Source organism: Lynx canadensis, chromosome F1 (genome assembly GCF_007474595.2).
Source record: "Lynx canadensis isolate LIC74 chromosome F1, mLynCan4.pri.v2, whole genome shotgun sequence".
In the NCBI taxonomy this organism is placed as follows: Eukaryota; Metazoa; Chordata; class Mammalia; order Carnivora; family Felidae; genus Lynx; species Lynx canadensis.
This window is the reverse complement of record NC_044319.2, coordinates 31984223-32000231: the sequence shown is the minus strand read 5'-3', so window position 1 is coordinate 32000231 and position 16009 is coordinate 31984223. Positions and strand designations below refer to the sequence as shown.

The 16009-nt window shown below is 41.2% G+C and overlaps 1 protein-coding gene across 1 annotated transcript in view; it reads right to left on the bottom strand.

The window, feature by feature from the left end:
* Positions 1-16009, bottom strand: part of KCNH1 (potassium voltage-gated channel subfamily H member 1) — a 387521-nt gene that overhangs the window by 230345 nt on the left and 141167 nt on the right. Inside the window, 1 exon segment of the mRNA XM_030302755.1 lies at positions 12498-12927. Within this exon segment, the coding sequence (XP_030158615.1) occupies positions 12498-12927 (430 nt within the window).

Sequence of the window (16009 nt, the reverse complement as noted above, 5' to 3'; positions counted from 1 at the left end):
GGAAGGCTTGTGGCAGCTGGGCTCACCTGCTGATCACTTAGATTCCACCCACATCTGCCTAAATAACCAAGAAAACCACCAGAAGACTAGCAGAACAGACTCTCCAGAGCCAAGCATAGACAAGAGGCCCACGGAAGAGGGTAGGAAGGGCGGAGAGGTGGTGCGTGCTACCTGGGCACCCGCCCAGCAAGGCAGAGCCCCCGAGTCTCGCTTGCAAAAGCATAGGGGCCAGATGGAGTGAGTTCTGACAGCCAGCGGGACTTAACACCTGGAATGTTATAAGTCAACAGCTCTGCTCAGAGAGCGGGAGGGCGAGAGGACACCGGGAGGGAGAGGTGTTGAGCCCCGGAAGATAGAGCTCAGCTTGGCGGGGAACAAAGGTGCTGGCCAGCGCCATCTCCCTCTCCCATCCCCCAGCTGAAACCCCAAAGGGATTTCCCAGCACCAGTTCCCAGCACCAAACTTGCTTGCATGGTGCAAACACCCAACACTGTGCTTCTGTGGATCCATCCCTCCAACAGGTCTGCCTGCCTCCCTCCCAGTGCTGCAGGGCCCCTCCCACAGGGACCACTGATGGCAAAGCAAGCTAAGCCTGCCCCTCCAGCCCCTGTGCACCTTGTGGATCTACCCCAGATAATACACCAGATCCCATCAAAGCAGCGCCACAAGCCTGGCAGTGTGCAAGTAGCCCAGACAGGGGCCACACCATTCCACAGTGAGTCCTGCCCCTGGGAGAGGGGAAGATAAGGTTCACACCAGTCTGACTGTGGCCCCAGTGGTGGGCTGGGGACAGACATCAGGTCTGATTGTGGCCCCGCCCACCAACACAAGTTACTCCAGACAGCACAGGGGAAGTGCCCCGCAGTTCTGTGCCACCCCAGGGACTATCCAAAATGACGAAACAGACGAATTCTCCTCAAAAGAAACTCCAGGAAGTAACGACAGCTAACGAATTTATCAAAACCAATTTAAGCTATATAAGTGAACAAGAATTTAGAGTAATAGTCATAAAATTAACCACTGGGCTTGAAAACAGCATAGACGACAGCAGAGAATCTATTGCTACAGAGATCAAGGGACTAAGAAATAGTCAGGAGGAGCTAAAAAAAATGCTATAAATGAGGTGCAAAATAAAATGGAGGCGACCACAGCCCGGATTGAAGAGGCAGAGGAGAGAATAGGTGAATTAGAAGATAAAATTATGGAGAAAAGAGGAAGCTGAGAAAAAGAGAGATAAAAAAAATCCAGGAGTATGAGGGGAGAATTAGAAAACTAAGTGATGCAATTAATGGAACAATAAACCGTATCATAGGAATTCCAGAAGAGGAAGAGAGAGAGAAGGGGCTGAAGGTGTACTTGAACAAATCATAGCTGAGATCTCCCCTGATCTGGGAAGGAAAAAGGCATTGAAATCAAAGAGGCACAGAGAACTCCCTTCAGACATAACTTGAATCAATCTTCTGCACAACATATCATAGTGAAACTGGCAAAATACAAGGATAAAGAAAAAATTCTGAAAGCAGCTAGGAATAACATGCTCTAACATATGAAGGTAGACCAATAAGACTAGTGACGGATCTATCTGCTGAAACTTGGCAGGCCAGAAAGGAATGGCAGGAAATCTTCAATGTGACAAACAGAAAAAATATGCACCTGAGAATCCTTTATCCAGCACTTCTATCATTTAGAATAGAAGGAGAGATAAAGATCTTCCCAAACAAACAAAAACTGAAGGAATTCATCACCACTAAACCAGCCCTACAAGAGATCCTAAGGGGGATCCTGTGAGACAAAGTACCAGAGACATCACTATAAGCCTGAAACCTACAGACATCACAATGACTCTAAACCGTATCTTTCTATAATAACACTGAATGTAAATGGACTAAATGCGCCAACCAAAAGACATAGGGTATCAGAATGGATAAAAAAACAAGACCCATCTATTTGCTGTCTACAAGAGACTCATTTTAGACCTGAGGACACCTTCATATTTAAAGTGAGGGGATGGAGAACTATCTATCATGCTACTGGAACTCAAAAGAAAGCTGGAGTAGCCATACTTATACCAGACAAACTAGACTTTAAATTAAAGGCTGTAACAAGAGATAAAGAAGGACATTATATAATAATCACAGGGTCTATCCATCAGGAAGAGCTAACAATTATAAATGTCTATGTGCCGAATACGGGAGCCCCCAAATATATAAAACAATTAATCACAAATATAAGCAACCTTATTGATAAGAATGTGGTAATTGCAGGGGACTTTAATACTCCACTTACAACCATGGATAGATCATCTAGACACAGGATCAATAAAGAAACAAGGGCCCTGAATAATACATTGGATCAGATGGACTTGACAGATATGTTTAGAACTCTGCATCCCAAAGCAACAGAATATAGTTTTCTTCTCAAGTGCACATGGAACATTCTCTAAGATAGATCACATACTGGGTCACAAAACAGCCCTTCATAAGTATAGAAGAATTGAGACCATACCATGCACACTTTCAGACCACAATGCTATGAAGCTTGAAATCAACCACAGGAAAAAGTCTGGAAAAACCTCCAAAAGCATGGAGGTTAAAGAACACCCTACTAAAGAATGAATGCATCAACCAGGCAATTAGAGAAGAAATTAAAAAATATATGGAAACAAATGAAAATGAAAATACAATAATCCAAATGCTTTGGAATGCAGCAAAGGCAGTCCTGAGAGGAAAATACACTGCAATCCAGGCCTATCTCCAGACACAAGAAAAATCCCAAATACAAAATCTAACAGCACACCTAAAGGAAACAGAAGCAGAGCAGCAAAGACACCTCAAACCCAGCAGAAGAAGAGAAATAATAAAGATCAGAGCAGAAATAAACAATATAGAATCTAAAAAAACTGTAGAGCAGATCAATAAAACCAAGAGTTGGTTTTTTGAAAAAATAAACAAAATTGATAAACCTGTAGCCAGTCTTCTCAAAAAGTAAAAGGAGATGACCCAAATAGATAAAATAATGAATGAAAATGGAATTATTACAACCAATCCCTCAGAAAAACAAGCAATTATCAGGGAGTACTATCAAAATTATATGCCAACAAACTGGACAACCTGGAAGAAATAGACAAATTCCTAAGCACCCACACACTTCCAAAACTCAAATAGGAAGAAATAGAAAACTTGAACAGACCCATAACCAGCAAAGAAATGGAATCAGCTATCAAAAATCTCCCAACAAATAAGAGTCCAGGACCAGATGGCTTCCCAGGGGAGTTCCACCAGACATTTAAAGCAGAGATAATACCTATCCTTCTCAAGCTGTTCCAAAAAATAGAAAGGGAAGGAAAACTTCCAGACTCATTCTATGAAGCCAGCATTACTTTGATTCCTAAACCAGACAGAAACCCAGCAAAAAAAGAGAACTACAGGCCAATATCCCTGATGAATATGGATGCAAAAATTCTCAATAAGATACTAGCAAATCGAATTCAACAACATATAAAAAGAATTATTCACCATGATCAAGTGGGATTCATTCCTGGGATGCAGGGCTGGTTCAACATTCGCAAATCAATCAATGTGATACATCACATTAATAAAAGAAAAGATAAGAACCATATGATCCTGTCAATTGATGCAGAAAAAGCATTTGACAAAATTCAGAATGCTTTCTTAATAAAAACCCTGGAGAAAGTCAGGATAGAAGGAACATACTTAAACATCATAAAAGCCATTTATGAAAAGCCCACAGCTAATATCATCCTCAATGGGGAAAAACTGAGAGCTTTCCCCCTGAGATCAGGAACATGACAGGGATGTCCACTTTCACTGCTGTTGTTTAACATAGTGTGGGAAGTGCTAGCATCAGCAAGCAGACAACAAAAGGAAATCAAAGGCATCAAAATTGGCAAAGATGAAGTCAAGCTTTCACTTTTTGCAGATGACATGATATTACACGTGGAAAACCTGATAGACTCCACCAAAAGTCTACTAGGACTGACACATGAATTCAGCAAAGTCACAGGATACAAAATCAATGTACAGAATCAGTTGCATTCTTATACACTAACAATGAAGCAACAGAAAGACAAATAAAGAAAATGATCCCATTCACAATTGCACCAAGAAGCATAAAATACCTAGGAATAAACCTAACCAAAGATGTAAAAGGTCTGTATGCTGAAAATTATAGAAAACTTATGAAGGAAATTGAAGAAGATATAAGAAATGGAAAAACATTCCGTGCTCATGGATTGGAAGAATAAATATTGTTAAAATGTCAATACTACCCAAAGCTATCTACACATTCAATGCAATCCCAATCAAAATTGCACCAGCATTCTTCTCGAAGCTAGAACAAGCAATCCTAAAATTTGTATGGAACCACAAGAGGCCCCGAATAGCCAAAGTAATTTTGAAGAAGAAGACGAAAGCAGGAGGTATCACAATCCCAGACTTTAGCCTCTACTACAAATCTGTAATCATCAAGACAGCATGGTATTGGCACAAAAACATACACATAGACCAATGGAATAGAATAGAAACCCCAGAATTAGACTCACAAAAGTATAGCCAAACTAATCTTTGACAAAGCAGAAAAGTATATCCAATGGAAAAAAAGACAGTCTCTTTAACAAATGGTGCTGGGAGAACTGGACAGCAACATGCAGAAGGATGAAACTAGACCGCTTTCGTACACCATTCACAAAAACAAACTCAAAATGGATAAAGGACCTGAATGTGAGACAGGAAACCATCAAAACCCTAGAGGAGAAAGCAAGAAAAAAACCTCTCTGACCTCACCCACAGCAATTTCTTACTTGACACATCCCCAAAGGCAAGGGAATTAAAAGCAAAAATGAACTATTGGGACCTCATGAAGATAAAAAGCTTCTGCACTGCAAAAGAAACAATCAACAAAACTAAAAGGCAACCAACGGAATGGGAAAAGATATTTGCAAATGACATATTGGACAAGGGGCTAGTAGCCAAAATCTATAAAGAGCTCACCAAACTCCACACCCGAAAAACAAATAACCCAGTGAAGAAATGGGCAGAAGACATGAATAGACACTTTTCCAAAGAAGACATCCAGATGGCCAACAGGCACATGAAAAGATGCTCAACGTCACTCCTCATCAGGGAAATACAAATCAAAACCACACTTAGATACCACCTCACGCCAGTCAGAGTGGCTAAAATGAACAAAACAGGAGACTATAGATGCTGGCAAGGATGTGGAGAAACGGGAACCCTCTTTCACTGTTAGTGGGAATGCAAACTGGTGCAGCCACTCTAGAAAACAGTGTGGAGGAAAAAGAAATAAGCTGGCAGGAAGATGGCGGCGTAGGAGGACGCTGGGCTCACCGCTCGTCCTGCTGATCACTTAGATTCCACCTACACCTGCCTAAATAACCCAGAAAACCACCAGAGGATTAGCAGAACGGAGTCACCGGACCCAAGTGCAGACGAGAGGCCCACGGAAGAGGGTAGGAAGGGCGGCGAGGCGGTGCGCGCTCCACGGACTGGCGGGAGGGAGCCGGGGCGGAGGGGCGGCTCGCCGGCCAAGCAGAGCCCCCGAGTCCGGCTTGCAAAAGTGGAGGGGCCTGACGGACTGTGTTCTGACAGCAAGCGCGACTTAGCGTCTGGGAGGTCATAAGTTAACAGCTCTGCTCGGAAAGCGGGAAGGCTGGAGGACAAAGGGAGGGTGAGCTGCGGAGCTCCCGGATGACAGAGCTCAGTTTGGCGGGGAACAAAGGCGCTCGCCAGCGCCATCTCCCCCGCCCATCCCCCAGCCAAAATCCCAAAGGGAACCGGTTCCGGCCAGGGAAATTGCTCGCTCCGCGCAAACACCCAACTCTGTGCTTCTGCGGAGCCAAACCTCCGGCAGCGGATCTGACTCCCTCCGGCTGCCACAGGGCCCCTCCTGAAATGGATCACCTAAGGAGAAGCGAGCTAAGCCTGCCCCCCCTCCCGCCGTGCACCTTGCCTTCCCACCCCAGCTAATACGCCAGATCCCCAGCATCACAAGCCTGGCAGTGTGCAAGTAGCCCAGACGGGCCACGCCACCCCACAGTGAATCCCGCCCCTAGGAGAGGGGAAGAGAAGGCACACACCAGTCTGACTGTGGCCCCAGCGGTGGGCTGGGGGCAGACATCAGGACTGACTGTGGCCCCGCCCACCAACTCCAGTTATACACCACAGCACAGGGGAAGTGCCCTGCAGGTCCTCACCACACCAGGGACTATCCAAAATGACCAAGCGGAAGAATTCCCCTCAGAAGAATCTCCAGGAAATAACAACAGCTAATGAGCTGATCAAAAAGGATTTAAATAATATAACAGAAAGTGAATTTAGAATAATAGTCATAAAATTAATCGCTGGGCTGGAAAACAGTATACAGGACAGCAGAGAATCTCTTGCTACAGAGATCAAGGGACTAAGGAACAGTCACGAGGAGCTGAAAAACGCTTTAAAGGAAATGCAAAACAAAATGCAAACCACCACAGCTCGGATGGAAGAGGCAGAGGAGAGAATAGGTGAACTAGAAGATAAAGTTATGGAAAAAGAGGAAGCTGAGAAAAAGAGATAAAAAAAAATCCAGGAGTATGAGGGGAAAATTAGAGAACTAAGTGATACACTAAAAAGAAATAATATACGCATAATTGGTATTCCAGAGGAGGAAGAGAGAGGGAAAGGTGCTGAAGGGGTACTTGAAGAAATAATAGCTGAGAACTTCCCTGAACTGGGGAAGGAAAAAGGCATTGAAATCCAGAGGCACAGAGAACTCCCTTCAGACGTAACTTGAATCGATCTTCTGCACGACATATCATAGTGAAACTGGCAAAATACAAGGATAAAGAGAAAATTCTGAAAGCAGCAAGGGGTAAACGTGCCCTCACATATAAAGGGAGACCTATAAGACTCGTGACTGATCTCTCTTTTGAAACTTGGCAGGCCAGAAAGAATTGGCACGAGATTTTCAGGGTGCTAGACAGCAAAAATATGCAGCCGAGAATCCTTTATCCAGCAAGTCTGTCATTTAGAATAGAAGGAGAGATAAAGGTCTTCCCAAACAAACAAAAACTGAAGGAATTTGTCACCACTAAACCAGCCCTACAAGAGATCCTAAGGGGGACCCTGTGAGACAAAGTACCAGAGACATCACTACAAGCATAAAACATACAGACATCACAATGACTCTAAACCCGTATCTTTCTATAATAACACTGAATGTAAACGGATTAAATGCGCCAACCAAAAGACATAGGGTATCAGAATGGATAAAAAAACAAGACCCATCTATTTGCTGTCTACAAGAGACTCATTTTAGACCTGAGGACACCTTTAGATTCAGAGTGAGGGGATGGAGAACTATTTATCATGCTACTGGAAGCCAAAAGAAAGCTGGAGTAGCCATACTTATATCAGACAAACTAGACTTTAAATTAAAGGCTGTAACAAGAGATGAAGAAGGACATTATATAATAGTTACAGGGTCTATCCATCAGGAAGAGCTAACAATTATAAATGTCTATGCGCCGAATACCGGAGCCCCCAAGTATATAAAACAATTACTCATAAACAGAAGCAACCTTATTGATAAGAATGTGGTAATTGCAGGGGACTTTAACACCCCACTTACAGAAATGGATAGATCATCTAGACACACAGTCAATAAAGAAACAAGGGCCCTGAATGAGACATTGGATCAGATGGACTTGACAGATATATTTAGAACTCTGCATCCCAAAGCAACAGAATATACTTTCTTCTCGAGTGCACATGGAACATTCTCCAAGATAGATCATATACTGGGTCACAAAACAGCCCTTCATAAGTTTACAAGAATTGAAATTATACCATGCATACTTTCAGACCACAATGCTATGAAGCTTGAAATCAACCACAGGAAAAAGTCTGGAAAACCTCCAAAAGCATGGAGGTTAAAGAACACCCTACTAACGAATGAGTGGGTCAACCAGGCAATTAGAGAAGAAATCAAAAAATATATGGAAACAAACGAAAATGAAAATACAACAATCCAAACGCTTTGGGACGCAGCGAAGGCAGTCCTGAGAGGAAAATACATTGCAATCCAGGCCTATCTCAAGAAACAAGAAAAATCCCAAATACAAAATCTAACAGCACACCTAAAGGAAATAGAAGCAGAACAGCAAAGGCAGCCTAAACCCAACAGAAGAAGAGAAATAATAAAGATCAGAGCAGAAATAAACAATATAGAATCTAAAAAAAACTGTAGAGCAGATCAACGAAACCAAGAGTTGGTTTTTTGAAAAAATAAACAAAATTGACAAACCTCTAGCCAGGCTTCTCAAAAGAAAAGGGAGATGACCCAAATAGATAAAATCATGAATGAAAATGGAATGATTACAACCAATCCCTCAGAGATACAAACAATTATCAGGGAATACTATGAAAAATTATATGCCAACAAATTGGACAACCTGGAAGAAATGGACACATTCCTGAACACCCACACTCTTCCAAAACTCAATCAGGAGGAAATAGAAAGCTTGAACAGACCCATAACCAGCGAAGAAATTGAATCGGTTATCAAAAATCTCCCAACAAATAAGAGTCCAGGACCAGATGGCTTCCCAGGGGAGTTCTACCAGACATTTAAAGCAGAGATAATACCTATCCTTCTCAAGCTATTCCAAGAAATAGAAAGGGAAGGAAAACTTCCAGACTCATTCTATGAAGCCAGTATTACTTTGATTCCTAAACCAGACAGAGACCCAGTAAAAAAAGAGAACTACAGGCCAATATCCCTGATGAATATGGATGCAAAAATTCTCAATAAGATACTAGCAAATCGAATTCAACAGCATATAAAAAGAATTATTCACCATGATCAAGTGGGATTCATTCCTGGGATGCAGGGCTGGTTCAACATTCGCAAATCAATCAACGTGATACATCACATTAACAAAAAAAAAGAGAAGAACCATATGATCCTGTCAATCGATGCAGAAAAGGCCTTTGACAAAATCCAGCACCCTTTCTTAATAAAAACCCTTGAGAAAGTCGGGATAGAAGGAACATACTTAAAGATCATAAAAGCCATTTATGAAAAGCCCACAGCTAACATCATCCTCAACGGGGAAAAACTGAGAGCTTTTTCCCTGAGATCAGGAACACGACAGGGATGCCCACTCTCACCGCTGTTGTTTAACATAGTGCTGGAAGTTCTAGCATCAGCAATCAGACAACAAAAGGAAATCAAAGGCATCAAAATTGGCAAAGATGAAGTCAAGCTTTCGCTTTTTGCAGATGACATGATATTATACATGGAAAATCCGATAGACTCCACCAAAGTCTGCTAGAACTGATACATGAATTCAGCAAAGTTTCAGGATACAAAATCAATGTCCAGAAATCAGTTGCATTCTTATACACTAACAATGAAGCAACAGAAAGACAAATAAAGAAAATGATCCCATTCACAATTGCACCAAGAAGCATAAAATACCTAGGAATAAATCTAACCAAAGATGTAAAGGATCTGTATGCTGAAAACTATAGAAAGCTTATGAAGGTAATTGAAGAAGACTTAAAGAAATGGAAAGACATTCCCTGCTCATGGATTGGAAAAATAAATATTGTCAAAATGTCAATACTACCCAAAGCTATCTACACATTCAATGCAATCCCAATCAAAATTGCACCAGCATTCTTCTCGAAATTAGAACAAGCAATCCTAAAATGCATATGGAACCACAAAAGGCCCCGAATAGCCAAAGGAATTTTGAAGAAGAAGACCAAAGCAGGAGGCATCACAATCCCAGACTTTAGCCTCTACTACAAAGCTGTCATCATCAAGACAGCATGGTATTGGCACAAAAACAGACACACAGACCAATGGAATAGAATAGAAACCCCAGAACTAGACCCACAAACGTATGGCCAACTCATCTTTGACAAAGCAGGAAAGAACATCCAATGGAAAAAAGACAGCCTCTTTAACAAATGGTGCTGGGAGAACTGGACAGCAACATGCAGAAGGTTGAAACTAGACCACTTTCTCACACCATTTACAAAAATAAACTCAAAATGGATAAAGGACCTAAATGTGAGACAGGAAACCATCAAAACCTTAGAGGAGAAAGCAGGAAAAGACCTCTCTGACCTCAGCCGTAGCAATCTCTTACTCGACACATCCCCAAAGGCAAGGGAATTAAAAGCAAAAGTGAATTACTGGGACCTTATGAAGATAAAAAGCTTCTGCACAGCAAAGGAAACAACCAACAAAACTAAAAGGCAACCAACGGAATGGGAAAAGATATTTGCAAATGACATATCGGACAAAGGGCTAGTATCTAAAATCTATAAAGAGCTCACCAAACTCCACACCCGAAAAACAAATAACCCAGTGAAGAAATGGGCAGAAAACATGAATAGACACTTCTCTAAAGAAGACATCCAGATGGCCAACAGGCACATGAAAAGATGTTCAGCGTCGCTCCTTATCAGGGAAATACAAATCAAAACCACACTCAGGTATCACCTCACGCCAGTCAGAGTGGCCAAAATGAACAAATCAGGAGACTATAGATGCTGGTGAGGAGGTGGAGAAACGGGAACCCTCTTGCACTGTTGGCGGGAATGCAAATTGGTGCAGCCGCTCTGGAAAGCAGTGTGGAGGTTCCTCAGAAAATTAAAAATAGACCTACCCTATGACCCAGCAATAGCACTGCTAGGAATTTATCCAAGGGATACAGGAGTACTGATGCATAGGGGCACTTGTACCCCAATGTTCATAGCAGCACTCTCAACAATAGCCAAATTATGGAAAGAGCCTAAATGTCCATCAACTGATGAATGGATAAAGAAATTGTGGTTTATATACACAATGGAATACTATGTGGCAATGAGAAAAAATGAAATATGGCCCTTTGTAGCAACGTGAATGGAACTGGAGAATGTAATGCTAAGTGAAATAAGCCATACAGAGAAAGACAGATACCATATGGTTTCACTCTTATGTGGATCCTGAGAAACTTAACAGGAACCCATGGGGGAGGGGAAGGAAAAAAAAAAAAAAAGAGGTTAGAGTGGGAGAGAGCCAAAGCATAAGAGACTGTTAAAAACTGAGAACAAACTGAGGGTTGATGGGGGGTGGGAGGGAGGGGAGGGTGGGTGATGGGTATTGAGGAGGGCACCTTTTGGGATGAGCACTGGGTGTTGTATGGAAACCAATTTGTCAATAAATTTCATAAAAAAAAAAAAAACAAAAAAAAACTCAAAAAAAAAAAAAAAAAAAAAAAAAAAACAGTGTGGAGGTTCCTCAACAAATTAAAAATACATCTACCCTATGACCCAGCAATAGCACTGCTAGGAATTTACCCAAGGGATACAGGAGTACTGATGCATAGGGGCACTTGTACCCCAATGTTTATAGCAGCTCTTTCAACAATAGCCAAATTGTGGAAAGAGACTAAATGTCCATCAACTGATGAATGGATAAAAAAGTTGTGGTTTATATACACAATGGGATACTACTTGGCAATGAGAAAGAATAAAATATGGCCTTTTGTAGCAACGTGGATGGAACTGGAGACTGTTATGCTAGGTGATATAAGTCATACAGAGAAAGACAGATACCATATGTTTCACTCTCATGTGGATCCTGAGAAACTTAACAGAAGTCCATGGGGGAGGGGAATGAAAAAAAAAAGGTTAGAGAGGTAAGGAGCCAAAACATAAAAGACTCTTAAAAACATAGAACAAACTGAGGGTTGATGGGGGGGTGAGAGGGAGGGGAGGGTGGGTGATGGGTATTGAAGAGGGCACCTGTTGGGATGAGCACTGTGTGTTGTATGGAAACCAATTTGACAATAAATTTCATATTTTAAAAAAATTAAAAAAATATTCCTAGGAGCATTAAATTAAATTTTTCATTAAAAATATCCAAAAGAAACATGAAATTAATTATAATGGGATATTTTATTTAACCCCCTATATAAAAATATCATTTCGACATATAATAAATATAAAAGATAATTAATGAGATAGCTAACATTCTTTTTTTCCATATATTCTTTCTCTGGTACCATAAGGGACTGTGCAGACCTAGAGCTGTATTTAAACAGACGTGGAAAGACTTTTCACAATTCACTGTTCTATGAGCAAGCAGGTTACCAAGTTGTATATGATGATTTCATTCTAACTTTATTAGGTAATAGTAGTTATCTCTGAGAAGTAGAATTTCATTGGTCTCGATTTTCTCGATGTGCCCTTTAATATTTTCTAAATATTTGCAGCAAACATGCAATGCTTTAATTATCAGGAAAACTTTAAAGCTCATCTAAAAAAAAAAAAAAAAAAAGAACAGAATGTGGCTTATTTTAAGTCATTACACCCTGATCCTGTGAGCGTTGTAGCCATCACCCTATTTCCAACCAATAGAAGTTATGGTGAAACAGGATGTCCCCTGCCCATCCCCCACCCAGCCCCAGCAACTGTCATACTTACAGCCAATCATCATGATGGCCACTGCAAAGATTTTCTCGATGTCTGTGGATGGGGCAATGTTTCCAAAGCCCACGCTGGTAAGGCTGGTCATAGTGAAATACAACGAGGAGATGTAGACAGAATTCTTGCTGGGACCACCTTCCCACTTCCCTGAGCCGGATCCATTAAACTGGTAAGGGGTGCCAATGTCCATCGCCAGTTGGTAGAGCCAGCTGTTGTTGCGGATGGTCTTGGTGTCTTCATCAAAGATCTCGTAGTCCCCAATGCTGTACCAGATGCAGGCCATCCAGTGAGCAGCCAGCCCAAACACGCACACCAGCAGCACCAGCACAGCGGCTCCGTATTCAATGTAGTGGTCCAGCTTACGGGCCACCCGCCCAAGACGTAGCAGCCGGACAACCTTCAGTGAGCTGAATAGGCTGCTGATGCCCTGGGAGAAGAGGAGCAGAGCATGAGGGCCAAGAACCAAAGATACCACCACTCCTTCCCTCCTCCCTGCCTGGGCTGTTTCCTTCAGCACGGTGTATTTCCACAAGATGAAATATTGTGCAACCCTTTAAAAAATGTTTTAATGTAAGTCATGATATGGAGAAATGCTCATACATATTTGTACAGTTATGCATGATACGATTTGAATTTTATTCCAAGGTATATGAATTTCCATTTGCTTTTTCCCCACTTCCATTAAAAAGCAGATAAAAAAAAAAGACAAGACAAATAAAATTAGATTTTTATTCTAATTATATTATGATAAGTATACAAATATATATGAGCATATTTCATACCACTACTATTTTAAAACAATTTTAAGGGTTATATAATATTTCATATTAAGTAATATGAAATATTTTAAGAGTTGTATAATATTTATTTCATATTGTATAATATTTCATTCTAATTATACTGTATATAAGTGTACAAGTATTTATTTATTCAATAAATGGCTAGGGAACACACATAGAAAAGTAAGATATTAATAGTTGTTACTGCTGCATTGTTGAGTTATGGAATTACAGAATATTTTTTGTTATATTTGTATATATTTTTGTTACATCTAAATATACTTACTTAATTTCTAAAATTGAAATTGTTACTTTTACAGTTAGAAAAAAATATGTATTTAAAAAACAAACAGTTTTAAAAAGATAAAAATGTATTAAAGACACAATTGAGAAGAATAAAAAGCTAAGATTCTGTTTTCTCAGGAGAGTTACAAATTCTTGGAAACTACATCACTCCCATCAGGCCAGGGATTATACAATCAGACACCATATATTCAAACACAATCAAGGAATCTCCAAGCTACAAAGAAGCTTCCAATTTCACCTGATCAAGCCTCCTATCATCCTGTGGACCCTGGCAGCGCATGTCTAGTCTCCAAATAGTGGTTCTCCAAGGGAATAGCAGTAGTGGAAAGAACACCAGAGTAGAAATCTGGAAAACAGGTCTGAGACTGAAGTAAACCACTAACTTGCTAAATGAATTTGGACAAGTCAATTGCCTCTCTCATCCAGACAACTGCCTCTCTCATCCCAATGAGGGAAGTGGATTAGAGGAAATGTAACATTACAGAAGCCACTGCATTCAAAATCCCCAAATTCCTATAGCTTTTCCTACTTCCATGAAAAAGGACATAAACAAGCAAACAAAATAGAGACATCTCTTTGCACCACAACCGCAGTCTCCCTCACACAGCAAAAATCCAACAGCAGGATGATGTCCTTCACCAAGCAGAATGAATGACTTTTCACCATTCTAAACACTGGACAGTTTCCAGGTCACTGCCAGTCTCTCTTGCTCCCTGTTCCCTTAATAACAACCCCCAAGGGTCAGGTTATGTCACAGACAGAAGGAAAATGTGTAAATGCTTTCTGATGACCTGTTGTCAGAGGCTCACCAAGGCTGCTTCCTCTTCCTGGACATCTCCCAGCCTCTTCCCATCTCGGTGGGTCTTTGAGACTGGTTCTCATCAATGGATGTGAGGTGAAATGTGTATCATTTCCAGGTCAAGGCAGTTAAAAGGAAGTATGCTTTCTCTTCCCTTTGACATACCTTCCAGAGGAGGCTAGTGTGACCCTGAGGCCAAGTAATAAAGATGGTGGACATACAGCATGGAAGAAGCCTGGGTCCCTGAAAGACTATGTGGAACACCCTCTCCTTCCCAATCAATCTGAATCATATTATGATGTGAATGAAAAAAGAAACCTCTGAAACAAGCCACCAAAACTCTGAGGATATTTGGTACAGTAGATATTATTAGCCTTCCCTGATACGTGAACACACAAACTGTATGTAGCATAGCCTTGTCCATGAAGACCACAAATCAGGCTGCCACACAAATTACTTTTGTTGAGGTGAGAGTGGGGAAGATGGGATTTATTGCACCTTTATTTATTTATTTATTTTTTTTTTTGGTTTGGCTTTTTTATTTTTTTTTTCAAATTTTTATTTAAATTCTAGTTAGTATTACACTTTTTAAAAAATAAATAACAGTTTTGGAGCCATAAAACTTACAATAGAAATAAGCACTTCTTGCCCAACATACATCAGCAAATAAGTAATAATGGATTTTTCTAAGCCAAGAGACTACATCCCCAGGGTCAGCTATCCAAATTGCTAACTCTGACGAAGTTTACTTTTGGCATGTCCAGTACTCATCCCCTGGGTCCCCTTTTCCCTCCACGTGCTTTCCTCAAAAACCTGCCATGCAGAAAAGGCCAAGAAAACCCCCCCTATTAAGGTACAAACGACTTCTGAGAGTAAATGGATATCCTCTCTCCAGAGGGCATCTGCATTTTAACAGAGGGAAACTAACCTGCAATAGTAGAATTAAAAGTACCTACAGCCTGGATGAAGGAGATATTCTGGGAGGCAAGGAGCCTTTCTGATGACTCAGAAACCAAACACATGTAAGCAGCCACCTACTTTCCACCTGTTCATAAGGAGGTTACCGAGATCATCTTTCAACAGCAGATCAACCATGAAGCAGAACTTATTACCCAGGGCAAAACTGCCTTGTCATTTTTCCGACTCAGATTCAATTCAAAGCAACATTTAAGGAGAACCTACTATGTACTCCTTGTGCTAATACCACAGGGAAAAGATTAAAATGATGCTGTCTTTGTCTTCCTGTTCACTGTTATGGCTGCAGTGCCTGGCATGGGGAAGAGGCTTGACAGGAAGAAAGAGAAGAGGAAGTAAGAGCACAGTAACTAGTGCAAGAGGCAAGATACAATACTTCTATCTCATAGTCACAGAACCTGATTGCTGAGAGGGAGAACAGATGTCATCCAGTCTAGCCCTCCGAGTCCAGGGATGCCTTCTAGAGCTCCCTAAGGAACGGTCATTCAGCTTCTCCTTGAACTCCCCCCTTAACCACTTCACATCTCTAAGATGCCATTCTGGCAGTCAGTCACGGACATGAATGACTGTGCTCCCATGACCCTTCGTATCTCCCTCTGCTCCCTCCTCCCTTCTCCCTCCCCTCCCAATGGCCACACAACACATGCAAC